At 36.0% G+C, this 16903-nt stretch overlaps 1 protein-coding gene across 1 annotated transcript in view; it reads left to right on the top strand.

Moving 5' to 3' along the window:
- TPPP (tubulin polymerization promoting protein) overlaps positions 1-14064 on the top strand; it is a 129979-nt gene extending 115915 nt beyond the window's left edge. The window contains exon 4 of the mRNA XM_051969783.1: positions 4298-14064. Coding sequence (XP_051825743.1) covers positions 4298-4492 — 195 coding nt within the window. The 3' untranslated portion in view covers positions 4493-14064. The remainder of the gene's footprint in view (positions 1-4297) is intronic.
- The last annotated feature ends 2839 nt before the right edge of the window (positions 14065-16903 follow it).

Below are 16903 nucleotides of genomic sequence, written 5' to 3'. Positions count from 1 at the left end.
AGCTAACGCAAGAGATAGCACTAGGAGCTAATGTAATAAATGGTATAAGCTACTAAGTCTAACCTTCCTTTTACAGATAAAGAAACCAAGGCACAGAGAGATTAGATGACTTGCACAGAAATATACAATTTATAAGTGCTTGAAGTAGAATATGAATTTAAGTTCTGTGAGCCCAAATTCTGCTATACATTAATTCTTAAAATGTGGTCCAGGCACCTTTGAGGGCACTGGAGACCTTTTAAGGGGCTCTACAAGGTCAAAACTATTTGTACAAAATATTTAAGACATTTAAACTTCTAATATGGTAAATATTGATAGATATGGCACATATAAATAAGTGGTTTTTGAGAGGTCCTCAATAATTTTGAAGAATACAAAGGAGTTCTGAGTTCTAAAAGTTTGAGGGCCACTACATTACAGTATATCAGCATTTAATGACACTGCTGCCAGGGAATTAACAAAAGATTGGTCCAAAAAAGATTAAGCGCCTGGGCATTTTGGGGTAACCATCCGATTTCATTTCCTAGCATCTGTGAATTATGAAAAAGGTGAAATAAAGTATTTGTCTCGATGTTAGAAGATTCATTTTAATCTTAATTGACCAGATTACCAACAGAGTAGAAAATTCTGATTTCACTGTTGAGTTCACCATGTCCTGGTTACTTTATCCTGTTTAGATTATCACTGACAATTCAGTGATTTATAACATTCAGAAGCTGAGGGAATAACAGAACTGTCTATTTTGTGAAATAGAGAGTTGTCTGTTACTGCAAGTATTTAATCATCAGCTGAATGATCACCTGTCAGGGATGCGCAAGACATACCAAGTTTAAGGCTTAATAAGTATTTTTATGCCATAATTTACTTTGAGTCTTACAACAGCCTTGTAAAGTAGGTAATATACACATTATTATCCCCATTTGCAGCTAAGGAAGTTGAGGCTGGAAGGCTGAGTGAATTTGCCCAATTTGCCACAGGACATCAGGATCTGAATAAGAACCCAGATTTCCTTCCTCCTACTCCAGTATTTTTTTCCTCTGCACTATAAAATATCTTCCAAAAAAATAGGGCTCAACTGACACTCTCAGACTGGAAAAGACCTGGTTAGTGTCCACAACCAAAATCATTCAAAGCTCCATGTGGTTTGTTTTGCTATATAGCCATACACTACGGCCAAATGGAACCCAGCCCAGGGTGAATTTGGAATAAAGCATTTAGAATTAATGGAGAAGTGTGCTTATGATTGTTACTTATTTCTGAGAATGAAATGTTTTTGAAGTAAGCTATGTAAGATATATATGATAAGAAATCAAATTAATGGATTTTCTAGAAAGCACTCTTTTCTATTCAATGGATTTACCTAATAAATGGTCTTTATAGGCCAATATCACTTAGCATTACATTTACTAACCACCTCTGGCTATGGTTTTTTCTAAAATCTATTTCTATGCCATAAACATATATGTGTGTTTGTGTGTGTGTGTGCACATATATATACACACATGCACATACCATATGTAAATATGTATAAACACATATATACCATATCTTTGTCATTTATACACATATATAGAACCTATTCATTCTTTTTTTAAAATTTTGTTTAAAAATTCTTTACTTTTTAAATCTTGAGTTCCAGATTCTCTCTTTCCTTTCTTTTTCCCTCCCACTCCATCCTAAGAAGGAAAGCAATATGTCAATTATACATGTGAACTTATGCAACACTTCTATATTAGCCATTAAAAAAAAACACACAAGAAAAATAAAGTGAAAATTATACTTCCATTTGCACTCAGGATTCCTCAGTTCTCTCTCTGGATTTAGATTATTTTTTCACAAGTCTTTTGGAATTGTCTTGGATTATTGTATTGATCAGAGCAGCCAAATTTTTCACAGTTGAACATCATTATAACATTGCTATTACTGGGCTCAATGATTTCCCGATTCTAACTTCACTTTGCATCAGTTCATATTTGTCTTGTCTTCTTTTTCCGAAACCATTCATTTGTTTATGGAACATTTGTGGGTACCGATTATGTACCCAACTTTTCCCTGAGTTTGCCTTTTGCGTTTCTTTTCTCATCACTCCTCACTCCAGAACCTCAGGTCTAGCATTTTGCAAATCTTAAAAGTGCTATATAAATGTCAGTTGTTATTGTAGATGAATTCTTCATATAGAGTCAGTAAATTCAAATATCACTTGTCAGAAAGAATTTTATGAGTCCAGGGTTTCTTTTGTTGCTTGTTTGTTTTGAGCAGTATTCATCAGGACAACTTAAATTATTCTTTTTTTTCCCCCTGAGGCAATTGGGGTTAAGTGACTTGCCCAGGGTGAGATAGCTAGGAAGTATTAAGTGTCTGAGACTAGATTTGAACTCAGGTCCTCTTGACTCCAGGGCTGGTGCTTTATCCACTGCACCACCTAGCTGCCTTGACTTAAAATTATTCTTAACGACAACATATAATGTAATTCCTAAAAAACTAAATAAAGATAATATATAACAGTAGGTACATGAGAGACAGACATAGTGGAATATATAATCGTTGTTCTTTTCAGTTGTGTTTGACTCTTTGTGACCCTGTTTGGGGTTTTCTTATCAACAAAACTAAAATGGTTTGTCATTTCCTTCTGAGCTCATTTTACAGATAAGGAAAAGAAAAAGGCAAATAGGGTGAAGTGACTTGCCCAGAATCACATGGCTAGTAGGTGTCTAAGGCCAGATTTTAACTCAGGAAGATGAGTTTTCCTCACTCCAGATCCAGCACTTTATCCCCTACACCATCCAAACCTTGCAGATTCTGTGTTTTGGGAAAGTACAAGTTCTGAGCTTCTGTGAGATTCCACAGAATTGCTATCATTCAGTTTCTAAAGTCTGTGAGTTCAGGTTTTGGTTGGGTCCACAGTTGAGATTGTTCTGGGCCTTTGTCTCTACTTTTAACAGCAGAATATATACTCAGTACATTTGTGCCATTGCTCCTAACACCACTCACTATTCCTTTCACATATTTTTAAATGCCAATTGCTTAGGTTCCAAACTTATTGAGAGACATGGGCTGTCTAATAAAATCTATTGAGATCTTGTCTACCCTTTCCCTACTGCCCTGGAAGGCCCTTGAGGTAAATCTTCAATAAAAAGAAGGATTTGAACAGACAGAAATAAGTGAGGCATGGAGATTGACTGTAAATCAACACATGTTATATTCACTTTTTTCCTCCTTTTTCTTCTGTTTTTTTCTCATGGTTTTCCCCATTTGTTCTGATTTTTCTCTGCCAACATGATTCATAAAGAAACGTGTATTTAAAAAAAAAAAAAAAGATGAATGTAGATATATAATCAGAAAAAATAAAGCAATAATTTAAAAAAAAAGAAAGAAAGAAAACAGGGGAGATATACATCCAAAGCAATAAGACTATGTGAGAATAAATATCTCCTCCACTCATTTCTATTTAATTCCCTCTTTTCATTAAAGATTTAGCTCTAATATCTTCCCCTCTTCCAAGGAGGTTTTCTAGAACCCACAAATTAAAATGATATCCCTCTCCTCAAAGTTATCTTATGTTCTTTCTTGGATCTCTTTTATGAAGATCATATTCTTCCTTATATAGCAGTTAAGTTTGTACAATGAATAAAGCATTAAACTGGGAGTCAGGAAACCCTGAGTTTGAATCTGGCCTCAGACCCTTCCTAGCTGTGTGAACCTAAACAAGGCATTTAACCTTTGTCTCTCTCAGTTTCCTCACCTGTAAAATGGGGCAAATAGAATCTATCTCATAGGATTGTTTGTCAGGATTAAATAGCATAAGTAAAGGGCTTTTAAAATCTTAAAATTACATGTATATATATATATATATATATATATGTGCTATTATTGTTTTTGTTGTTGTGTACTTTGACTTTCCAACAGATTTTTGACTCCTAGAACAAAGATTCTTAATCTTATTTTTTATTTTTTAATTTTATACATCCCTTTATCTGATGGTGGCTATGGATCTCTTCTCAGAATACTATTTTTAAATGCAATAAATAAAATACATAGAATTAGGAAAAAACCCTATTATATTGGAATAGTCATCAAAAATGTTTTTAACTTCACAGACCCTAAATTAAGAATCCCTGTCTTGGAGAGTAAGACCTGGATTGTATGTATCTCTCTAGACCTACTGACTAGATATTCCCTTTAGTATGTGCATCATTAAATTGAATGGATTGAGATGAAATGTTTATTTTAGGTATTTTCCCCTTTTATCTCATTTTTCCCCCTCTTTCTCTTCCTCCTTCCTCTATCCCTACTACAGAAAGCCATCTCCTCTCCAACCGTGTCACGACTTACAGATACATCCAAATTCACCGGCTCCCACAAGGAGAGGTTTGATCCCTCTGGCAAGGGGAAGGGCAAGGCGGGAAGAGTGGACTTGGTGGATGAGTCAGGCTACGTGCCGGGATATAAGCACGCGGGCACGTATGACCATAAAGTCCAAGGAGGGAAGTAGGAGTCCCCTGCGGAGCACAAGCGAGCATTGTCTGGACGGCGATGGCACACTGTTCAGGTTGGCGTGAATGCGAAGCTGATGATGTTGGAAATCGTTTTCAGGAACTGGAACTTATTCTACCACCTGCTGAGGTCCTCACAGCACAGGGCAACACTTCTTTACATTCCTCATGTTTAACGTGGGCAAAAGCAAAAGGGAAAAATGAGTCTCTGAGCTTTAGGCAAGAAACCAAATGGAAAGGCCTTTTTTTTTTTTTTCTTTCTGATCCACACCGTATCAGTAGCACAAAGAGGCCAAAAACATTCCCAAATGTTCAGTGTTGCATCAGGGGTGAGAGAGGGTCCCCCTTTGCCCCTCACATGGAGTGTTCTCCTGGCCTGCTTCACATTTGGCAGGACGCCTTTCAGAAGAACAGCTCCCCCTTGAGCGGGCTGGGGTCCAACCATACTGATTCCTTTCTGATGAGTCCACTCTGCCCTCGGAGACAAAATGCTGAGCATTAAACTGGGAAGTCAATGGCTGTTTTTCCAAAGAGACTTCCAGAGATCCATATTATTAGCCTATTTGTAAGCAGAGGAAGTTTCTTCCTGGAAAGCCAGAGAAATGTAGCTCCTGAATGACTAGTAGGTGAGCAGGGGAATAATAGGGCACATCTCCATATGTCAAAAGTGGCTACTACCCCTTATGTGAACCATACCCACTTTAATCCAAATCACCAACATGAAAAAGGATAAAAACAGCCAGACTGGGGGTGGAGGGATGGGGAAAAGGGAGCGTTTGGAGGCAAACAGAGTTAATCTACTAACTAAAACTATAAAGATAACTAAATTGAGCCTTAGGAGGAAAAAAACAAGATTGAAGGATGGCCACCCTTTGTTTCTAGGTTTACACTGCCACATAGTGGGTGAGAAGGGCATTTGGGAGTCTCATGTATATCGTTTAACTATGCTAAGGCTAAACCTAACACTGCTGAGAGGTTTTGCCCACAATTTGGCAGACACTGCCATGCTGTGTATTGGGGGGTTTTAGGGGGAAAGGAGGGGGTGGTTAGGGTCTAGTACATGTGAGCACAACTCTACACATCTACATGATGTTTGCTTATATGCTAGCTCTGGGGGAATGAAGTTTGAAATCTCAAATAACAAAGTCAACCAAATAGGAAGAAAGTTTTCTGAGGTAGGACACAAAAACTTCCCAGTTTACAAAAAGCTAATCATCCCCTCCCCTCTCCTTCCTCTATAGAATCACAGAAAAATGACTTTGAAAAATAATTTGAAGTGAAAATCTTCTAATATTTATAAAGCACATGAGCAATTTATGAAAAGCATTGATTCTCTGTATGTATCATAGCGTGCTCATTTCATATTACTTAATATTAAAAGAGTTCCAGCCATTGCAATGGTTTTTATCTTTTATATCCTGGAAACAGAAGTCCAGAACAAACCTATTATTTGTCACTGCTTTTCCCCTTTAAAACTAAAACCAACATGTTGTTAAGTCCAAAACATGCAATGAAAATGAATGATGATTTTTTTTTTAGCCTGGGTATTTGCAGTTGACCATTTAAAGCTTTGCTTTTCCTTTTGTGAAATGGAGTTCATGCATTAACTTTAATAATATGTAACTTTGGCTATTAAAGTTTAATCAACTTTACAGTCTCTCTCTGTTTGTCCCCTTTCCCACTTTGGATTTAGTACATCTGTACTGAAGGCATCTTTCAGAGTATAATCAGGATGGGATTATGTGTGCTGGCTTTGCACACAAAGTCATTAATACCCTCTGGTAATGAAAGTATCTAGCCAAAATCAATCTCTTCTCCACTTTTAAAAAACTATTGAAAAGTCTTTTGCGCTCTCTCTCGCTCTGAATCTCTCCCTTCCTCCCTTCCTGTCTCTTCCTTCCTCTCTCCCTCTCCCCCCACATCTCTCTCTCTGTCTCTGTCTCTCTGTTTCTGACTCATTCTCCCACTCTGTCTCTGTCTCTCTCTTGTTTTCACACTCATACTCTCATTCTCTCTCTGTGTCTCTCAGTCTCTGTTTCTGTGTCTCTGTCTCTGTGTGTGTCTCTCTCTCCCTCCTCCCCCCAACAATTTAGTCTTGACTGATTTTTCCCTTGGAAGCTTTCTTTATAAACTTGGCCTCTCTTGAACTCTTCCAATCCCTAACAGGACATGAAACCAAAACAACAAAAATAAACAAAGGAAAGAAGTCTTTATTAGGCCCCAGATTTTTGTTTGGATTTTGTTTTGTGTTTGTGAGAAAAGAGAAACATGACCGCAAGTCCATTTTTCAGCATGCCCTGAGTGCTCTCTTGTGTTAGGATTTCCCAACCCTTTACTATCACTATTATCTATTCAGGTTTCTTGAAATTACCAAGATATTTTTGTGGTGGTATGACAGTCTTAACATCTTTGTTGTTGTTGTTGTTCTTTCTGTCTTTGTAATTTTATATTAAACAGGGTCCCTGCCTCATTCACAAACCATAAAAAAGTGTCTACAAACATTTCCACCTACATCCATACTGAATATTTGTAGCTGAGGTAACGTTTCTTAGTATTACTACATTTGCCAATTTGTTAAAAATGCATGTTTGTTTAGGTCTCAGGAATCTAATCTTTGTATTCAATACCGTCTTAGTCATGGGAATATTTATACCTTTATATAAGATGTGACTGTAGGTTTTGCTATGAGCTGAGCATTATGTGGAGATTTAGATAACTTGGGACTAGGCCTCCCAAGAGTGAATAATTTCACTTGCTAATCAAGCATAAGGGCAGGGAAAGCTTTGGAATGTTTCTTCCCCACCCACCTAAAGCTTGAAAGCCTGAAACAAAAACTCCATGTCTTTTGTTGTTGGTGCTTTTTTTTTTTTTAAATAGTCAGATACAGACAGTGCACTGAATATCTCAGGATCCAAGGGTCCTGCTACCTAACCAGCAAAGGAACCATTAGCTGAGAGCATTTAAGTAATGTTTCACTTTTGGCCATACAAAAGCTGGAAATTGATAGTTTCTATGTAGTATCCTACTTAATTTCCACAGATAATGTAATAGAGTTGAGATACTGAAAAATTTGCTGCCCTCAACCTTTCCACAATTACCCCATAAATCAGTATATCCATTAACTTTATTCATTCACTTCACATATTCTTTCATCCACAAGGTCAACAAAAATATGCTACAAACCTACTATGTGCAAGGCACTAAGGGAAATGGAAAGATATATGATGTGGTCCCTGCACCCCCAGAGGTAACAAACTAGAAGGGGAAGCATAAAGCACAATCTCTTATATGATTATGTAAACAAATTCTCCTTAGGATATTAGATATGTCAGCTGATATTGAGTTAATTGATTCAACCAATGTTGAAGGAATAAATTATGTTAATTCAGTTTTGCCAGGCTTTGTTTTGCTTTAGCTTGTGGTCCTAGGATCTGGGAAGCAAACCTCCAGGTGGAGTTTGCTTTTCACTCAGGTTTAGCCCATGGAATGGCAGTTCAGCATGTTTTATTCAGTTAAAAAAGTAAAAGGCTCTTCTAATTCTCCATAGCCAGCAAAAGAGCTTCTGAAAACACCTGCTCATGAAAAACCAATCCAAATTCCTGGGTATTTGAGGGCCTGGCTGAGGTGAGGCAGGAAATAAAACAAAGAATTTTTTTTTACTCATTTTCCGTGTATTATTGAGGCATTTATACTTCCTGGTCTTATAGAAACTAAAAGGAAATGAAAGGGAAATTTATTAGCTAGCAAAGAATCTTTTGGGTTGAAATAAGATGAGATTCTCTGAGCTGACATTTCATATACTCACAGGATCAAAAATAGAGATGGAAGGAACCTTAGAGGTCATCACATCATCTTACCAATGAGGAAACAGAGGCGGTTTTAAATGATTTGTCCATGATTGCATAGCTAGTAATTATCTCACTCTTTTTTTCCCCAAGGCAATTGGCGTTAAGTGACTTGTCCAGGGTCCACAGCTAGGAAGTGTTACATGTCTGAGGCAGGATTTGAACTCAGGTCCTCCTGACTTTAGGGCTGGTGCTCTATCCACTCCACTATTTAGCTGCCCCAAGGATCTGTTTCATTTTTTTTTTCTTTTTGGTCAAAGGTAGGATTTGAACCCGGTTTTTTTTTTACCTCATGTCCAGTAATCTATTCACTACAGAGTGCAGTGGAGGTTTAGAATAACTATCAGAATAATGAATACCAAGGAAAGAAAAAATATTTGTTTGTATTTTCAGATCATTTCTAGTTGGAGCCTGAGAGCTCTGCATTGCCTTTTAGACTAGAAAGGCAGATCCACAACTCTATAGTGGCCTTTGAAAGTGACTGTGTTAGAGATGGGAATGTGTCACCTGTTCACTGTAAACCATGAGCCTTTAAATACCTTTAAATTTAAATTTATTATTTAATTTTAATTTTAATTAATTTAAATACTTTTAAATACATGTTGTCACTTAGAGACTGAGCTCAGAAGTTTACAAAAGCCCGACTTGAGTTTCAGAGGGGGATAAGAAGGGAATGGGGTACTATGCCAGAACTATATGCCACTGTTAATGCTTTGTTGTACCACTCCCCCCAAGAGAATATCCACAGCAAGAACTTTTATTGACCCTGTTCTTTAAATACAGTAAATATCTCATATCATACAAACATATATACAGAGTAATGTATACTTCAGACACTCTGTGGATCATTTGGAACCAAAAGCAAAATTTAGCCAGAAGACATGAAACTGCAGCTGCTCTCATTATAAGGTAACTGGTGAGACTTTGGAGTCTGTATTGGCTGCACCATTTGACTTTTTGAAGCAACAGCATCTTTTCTACTATTATTTTGCATTCAGTTTCCAAGAACTCGTTTGGCAAAAGCACTGGCCGAGTCCCCCTGAGATGTCTAAGAGTCTGGTGTGAGAGCCTGCAGGGATCTTAGAAGATGAAGAGCTGAGGTTAACTAGAGGTCTCGGATTTTAGTAGTTGTTTGTAATCATGAGGGCAACGCTCTCCCTGCTTGCAGTGAAAGCATGAAATCAGACATCTCAGAAAGAACCCTGGGAATAAAAAGACAAAATATCTTTCTCCTGGCTTTCCTCACAAGTCTGGACCCACATGTAAGGAGCATCTTTAGGCAAGAGCTAATAATTACCTAACATGCTTTTGCAAAACTCTGAAAACTGATAGTGGTAGTATGTTAATAGGTAGGTTCAATAAAAAGTCTAAAACCCACATATTCTCTCTTACTCCATTCCCCACACTTTCTCTTATAATCCAGTGGCTATAACCAATTACTCATAATTGATTGGAATGATATCCCCATGGTTATCTGAGGAGAAACCCCATTTTGGGGCATAGAAGGTACTTGTGTGAATGTTGATTCATTTTGGAAAAGTGGAATAGTTCTCCCACTTTTCCTTCAGTTTGTCAACCGTTCTACAAGAGGAGACCAAGAGAAATGGACCATGTTTTTCTCTTTTTCATCTTTTCAAGGCAAGCTTCTGTCCCAGTCAGGGAAAATTTTATACAAGGGCTCAATTTTTTTTCTTTTTTACATCCCAAATAACCGGTGTTAGCTGTTTTCCTGTCCCATTAAATATTTCACAGAACTTTAAAGGGGCAAAGATAGTCATCTGTCAGGGAAAGATTTAAATGAATCCATGATAGGGCTTATCCCAAAGGAAAAAGACACATTCCTCCTTCAGTGATAATTATAAAGAGGACAGAATTCTAGTGGTCCCCATACCTGTCTTCTTCTTGAAACTTCTTTTATCCACAGAATACTGAAAGGAGGATTTTTTTTTTTTTTGGCTGAGGCAATTGGGGTTAAGTGACTTGCCCAGGGTCACATAGCAAGGAAGTGTTAAGTATCTGAGACCAGATTTGAACTCAGGTCTTCCTGACTTCAGGGCTGGTGCTCTATCCACTGCACCACCTAGCTGCCCCAGGAGGGTATTTTTTAAAAAGCAGGAATTATTGTGTCCTGACTTAGGGGAGCAGTCCATCGTCCTGAATGATGAAACTTGAAATTTATCCTAAAAGTAGAATATAGCAAAATGTGATAAGCTAAGGAACAACCACAAAAGTCTAATGCTCCCAAAATTTGGTGAGCCAAGATCAATAAACTACTCTACAAGTAAATGGTTCTCCTTCAGGGAAAAAACAGACCTTCAGGATATCAAGAGTCAAACCATTTAATAAATTATGCCTCTTAAAGGATAAGGTCCTTTTACCTCCTTAAAAGTGAACTGACCTTGGGGGTGAGGTGAGGAAATTAAGCAATTCATTCCAACCAGGTACTCTCTAGAGAATTTTATAAAATTTGTTTTCTAAAAATTCATTTTCTAAAAGTCTTTGATAAGCAAACTTATCAAAAGTGTGTTTTCTAAACTCTTATCTAGGAAAAAACATTCATCTCACTTTCTCCCTCCTAAGCTGGATTTGAAATGCTACAAAAAATAACAGTGCAATGTGGTTAATGGAAATAAGTTTGATCTGAGATGACTCATTTAGCCCATTCTGTTCCATTTGACTATATGCTAAAACTGCTCAAGAATTGTTCCAGCAAAGTAAATAAGATATGCTTTTTGGTGTTCCTTTTCAATTCTGCAATCTCATCTGTATTATAGATAATATGCATCTTCTACTAGTCTTTTCCTTCTGCCTGAGAATGACAAATGTTACTAGGGAATGGAGGTATTGGATTTCTGTTCAGTAAGCAATTGATGAGGCATCTGTTTCTAAGTCTTTATAACCTGCTTATTCAACTATAAACACAATCTTCTGGCATTTGTGATTATTTCTTTTGGTTTAATACTAAGATATAAGTTGATTTCATTCTAAAACTTGGCATTTGATCAAAATGATTTTCAGCTTCCTCATTGTTTTGGTTTTAGATAGTCCTTATTAAAGCTTTAATGACATTTAATGACAGCTTGTTAAGGATTGGGACTGAAGTTGGAGTCAGAAAGGCTTGATTTCCTCCCTTTACCATTTACTAGCTGGGTGAGGCAGCTAGATGGTGGAAGAGATCGAGTGCTGGACCTAGAGTCAGGAACATATGAATTCAAATCTAGCCTCAGACACTTACTAGCTATGCAAACCTAGGCATGTCACTTCATCCGGTTTGCCTCTGTTTCCTCATCTTATGAACTGGATAAGAAAATGGCAAATCTACTCCAGTATCTTTGTCAAGATCAGACCTTAATGACAATAACTATGACTGTGAGCAAGTTGTGTAACTTTTCTAAGTCCTGCTTTTTTTCCACCTTTAAGATTAGGGGGTTTGACTTAATAACTCCTAAGGTCCCACCTAACTTTAAATCTTTAAATGGCTATAAAAAAAGATTCATCTTATTCCCTGAAAACTGATTCCCCATCATTCAGGGTGGCCACAGAATAAGTTATGGTAAAGAGTATGCATGGAAGAAATGACATTTTACCAACTAAACAGCCTGAAGGATATGAGAATGTCTACAGATACAGCCTTTAATTCTTCTAAACCAAATATTTCAGAAGTTTATCTTCCACTAGGCCAAATTATCCATTTAAGTATATATAAGCAACTTTCTTTGATTATGTGTAGCTGAGGATAGATGCGTCTTTCCTTTCAAAGTAATTTTTAACCAAAAAAAGCTAGTTTTGATTAGTCATATTTCATTGCCTGCAACCAAGAGATGGATAAATATTTATTCTAGTGAGCATCACAACTTAGAGACACCATTTCATTTTCCTAGTGAGCTGCCCATTGGGCTTCATCATATGTATTAGACAAAGAATCTTTGCTTGGATTTGGAGTCTGTGCCCCCCAAAACATGTCTGTGTATTTTCATCACTTCAGTTTCTAAATAATGTATATAGCACATAACCAGGATGTTTGCCTTTGTTGCATGGTTTTATGCAATGCCAATTAGCTTTTCGTAACCAAAGTTAAATGATTAAACTTTTCTTTGCTGGGATTTGGGATGGCAGAGGGAGCTACACAGTTTATACCCCGAAAATATTCACCTTAAAGACAATAATTTCTGTCATGGAAAGGGAGTGTGTAGGAGGGTGTTAGCCTCAAGAGGAAAAGGTAAAAGGGAGTTTTTTCATAATTGCTGATCATACAAAATTATTTATGTTTCTATTTAAGTGCTTTGTAAGATAGACACATGGTCAGTGCAGAGGAGATAGGTTTAGCAGATAGGTACCAAAATCCAAATTCTAATTATACTATAAATATAAAATGTCATAGCAAGAGTTACATATATTTATACAAGAGTATTTTTCAAATGTTCTAATACCTATAGACTTTCAAGTTTTGGACAGATGAAAATGATAGCAAAGCCAAGAAATCAGAACTTGAGCAGTACCAAATGTAGCTGCGTCCTTCCATCCCTGGGTTTCCCCAATTGCTGCCTTGAGCTGTTGCGCTGTAGGCCAGGTTCAGACTGTGACATCCCGATACTGCCCGGATAGGCCCGAGCCTCGGATGCCACTCTGCTATTCGGCAGCTGGGATCCAGCTTCCTGGAATAGAATCTGTTACCACTTAAGGTTTTAAATGGCTGTTGGTATCTTCTTTTGAGCTAAATGTACCAATAGCCTCAGCGAACTTAGCCAACCCTACATCCCAACTCCCACCAAAAAAGTCGCCATGTGCTTTTCTGTTTGTCTCTTGCATCTTAGGTTAACATTCAGCTCGACTGTGAAGTTTTCGATCTATTCAAAAGCCTTGGGGGGGTTAAAGGGACACCCAGCTCTAAACTGGCAAAATTGTTTTCTACTGACTTACTACTGAATGCTTGCTTACATTGTGCAAGTAAACAGCTTAGCTTTTAGAGCTGGGGAGGATGGGTACTCCTCACTCTGGCCTGTAGTGGCTAAAGGAGCACGGCAGTACTGGTGCTGAACTTTCTGGATTATGGCAGCCAGATATCCTCTAGAGAAACTGGAGGGTCTGATCCAAGGGCAGCCACCTGAGCTTCCGGCTTGAGAGGGAAGGGCCTACTGAAAGGCAAGCACAGCTGGAGGCACTGTACTGAATTTGACCCTCTTCATTGAACTGCCATCTTGTCCTTAGGCTTTGGGGGGTAGGTGGGGGTGGGAAGGGGAAAGAAAACTTAAAAGAAACTTGAAAGGGATCACATACTACTAGTTTGTACTAAGTTTTTCAGGAAAGGGAAACAAATTTATATATATATATATATGTGATATATTTTTACACTGTTTTATTAATGCTAGGAAGTATTAAATGTTTCACTTTATCTGTATGATATAAGTCAAGACAATTATGGACATTGAAACTTTGTAAGTGCTGTCACTAACTTCTAAAAATGCATTAATTGTGAATAAGGTATGTTGTCAAAATAAGCATTGCTATTCTTGATATATATAGCCTTCTGGAGCCAAGCAGAATAAGCCTCAAGTTTCAATGCAGTCATTATCTGTCTAGAAAAGGCTTGGCTTGCAAACCTTTATTATATTGTATGGATGTTGTTTCTTCTGGAGGATTGCAATTCATGCTGTATGTTTTTGCTATTGATTGTACACAATTATCTGTTCAGTTGGTAAAGTGATTAATAAATGTGTTAAAATATGGGACTGTTTGTCATCCTTAAAACAAATGATCCTTGATGTCAAATGATCACTACCTTATAAGCAAAGAATGTAGAAGTCAGTGATATTTATATAGTACGCCATCAAAAATCTACCACCCTGCTCTGGAATCAGATAGGTCCAAGTAACTTGTCAAACAATTCTTGATTGGCTGGCAACTAACTCCCTTGAGATTTCTACACAGCTTGAGAAAGTGGAGTACCTCTGCCCTCCCCTCTTTTATTTTCATAAATTTTATGGAATTTATGGGAAATTTAGTTTGGCCAAGTATGTAAATCATTATGCAAAAATACTAAGTCAACTCAGATAATTGCTTTGCATAATAAACTTAATTCTTATAAATTATACCAGTAACACAACTTTGCCAAATAGAGATGACAGAAGGTGCTAAGATTCATAAGGAGAATAAATGCTTCCATACAAATAGAAAAGCATAGCAAAACTGGAAATTGAAACATGCAAGGAAGGTATCTTAGGAAATAAAGATAGAAATTATTGGACAGATATTAATTGCTCATGGTTAGGCCATGCTAATTTAATAAAACAATGCTATGTAAATTAATTTTCATATCTAATACCAATACCACTCAAACTACTAAGAGGTCACTTTGTAGAATTATACAAAATAGTAATAGAATTCATCTGGGATGGGGAAAACAGAGGGGAAAATAAAGAATCTTAAGGGAAATAATGAAAAATGTAAAAATCAAAACTAAAAAAAAATTATACTATAAAACATTCAATCAAAATTATTTTGTACTGGTCAAAAATAGAAAAGTTCTTTAATAGAAAAGATTAGATAATAAGACCAAGAAGTAATAAAATGCACAGTGTTTGACAAGCCTGAAAGACAATTACTAGAGAAAGAACTTTCATATGACTAAAGCTAATGGGAAAATTGGAAAGCAGTTTAGATGAAAATAAGGTTAGATAGATCCATCTCCAAAATTATATGTTACATTAAGTTCTGAATGTATACATGACCTAATTATGAAATATTATGTCATTTTTAAAAAACACAAGCATGACCAGATGAGAATTCTTAAACAAGATATAGAGGTAGTCATATAAAAAACAATTTGACTTTATAAAACATTTTGTATGAGAAAATCAATAATTAGTGAAATTATTAGTGAAAGTGAAACAAATCCTTCAAAGCTTAAAGGGTGTGGGAATGCTAGATTCTGAGAGGATTGGAATACCTAATTATTATTGGGCTTTTCCAAGTTATACATTTTATGCTAGGAAATGAAAATGGAGAAACCTTGTCATTTGGGATTTCTGAAGAAATCAGAAAAAAGCTAAGTCTACCAGAAAGTCATTAGGGAGTGAAGTCCAGCAAGTCATGGAAAAACACATGCTTTCAGGAGAACTTACTTCATTTAAGATAGAAAAGAAACTATGCTGTGGCCACAACTATGGGCCAAGAAGCGAGGTACAAAAAAAAAAAAAAAAAAAAAAAAATTGTTGTAAAGAAAAGTGTAGCCAAGGAGGATCTAACTAATGGACTGATATACTTGCAAAAAAAAATCTTGGGTCAAAAAATTTGACTTTAGTTTCGAAATAAGTTCATTGAAAAAAAAAGTTTGGAATTCCACAAGAATTTGATTATATAGATTTAAATCTCCAATCATTGTTGTAGACCTTTTTACATATTAAAGCTCTATCTATATATATCTAGGATCCTCTGTAAATGTTATTTAAAACCATCCTACTAAACTTAAGTGAAATATCACCCATTTATGAGTATTTTTTCATTTTTATCAATGTCAAGATATGGAATGCTTTAAAAATGTATGATATTCAATACAAATAACTGATATATTATCAGAATAAAGAATAAAAACCATTCTATAATGGATAGAATAGGAAGTTTTCATAAGAAAAATGTGTAATTTGTAAATTAAAGAACAAAAGATAAAAATAAAATGCAAGATGCTGTGGGGCAATGCCATTATTAAGCAAATACCCAAGGATATCAAAGCCAAAAGGAAAAGATCCATATATACAAAATTATTTATAGCAGCACTATTTTGTGGTAGTAAAGAATGGGAAACAGTGAGTGCCCATTGGCTGGAGATTGGTTGAACAGATTGTGGTAGGTATATGAATGAAATGAAATATTTCTCTAACATAAGAAAGATTGAATAAGAAATCAGACAAAGTGGGAAACATTTTAATGATCTATTAAGAACCAAATAAGCAGAATCAGAAAGACAACTTACATAATGACAACAATAATGTAAAGGAAAATATCTGAAAGATTTCAGAATTTGCATCAATGTCATGAAGAATCATGATTTCAGAAGAATAATTATTACCTTTGCTTTCTGCTTCTTGGAAATGATGTGATGAATTAATGGCACAGAACAAAACATTTTCAAACACAGCCAATGTTTCAAATTCTTTGCCTAGACTTTACTTATATGCAGAATGATTGCTATGTTTGGGTCAAGGGGGTTAGTGGGAAGTGACATATTAAAAAAAAAATTCATATATATATATACATATATATATGACACAAAAATGCACAAAAGAACATTTTTAATGTTCAAAAGTATATAATAAACTAGCTAAATTCATTACTAACAATAAATTTAATATATTCTTAAAAGAACTGTACATAACAAAAATTCATAGTTTCATATACAATCTGTTTTTGATTCTTTTCTGTATTTCTATGTTAGTTGATGATCAAGTTTATATCTGTAGGAAGATAGAAGAAAATTGTAACTACCTTTCCTAAGGGCAAAGTTGATTATTTTGGAGACCAAATTGTAAAAGTGAAGAAACGACATCGTCACAGTGCCCCTGACTAAAT

This window comes from Antechinus flavipes, chromosome 1 (assembly GCF_016432865.1).
Source record: "Antechinus flavipes isolate AdamAnt ecotype Samford, QLD, Australia chromosome 1, AdamAnt_v2, whole genome shotgun sequence".
Lineage (NCBI taxonomy): Eukaryota > Metazoa > Chordata > Mammalia > Dasyuromorphia > Dasyuridae > Antechinus > Antechinus flavipes.
This window is presented reverse-complemented; position numbering and strand designations above follow the sequence as displayed.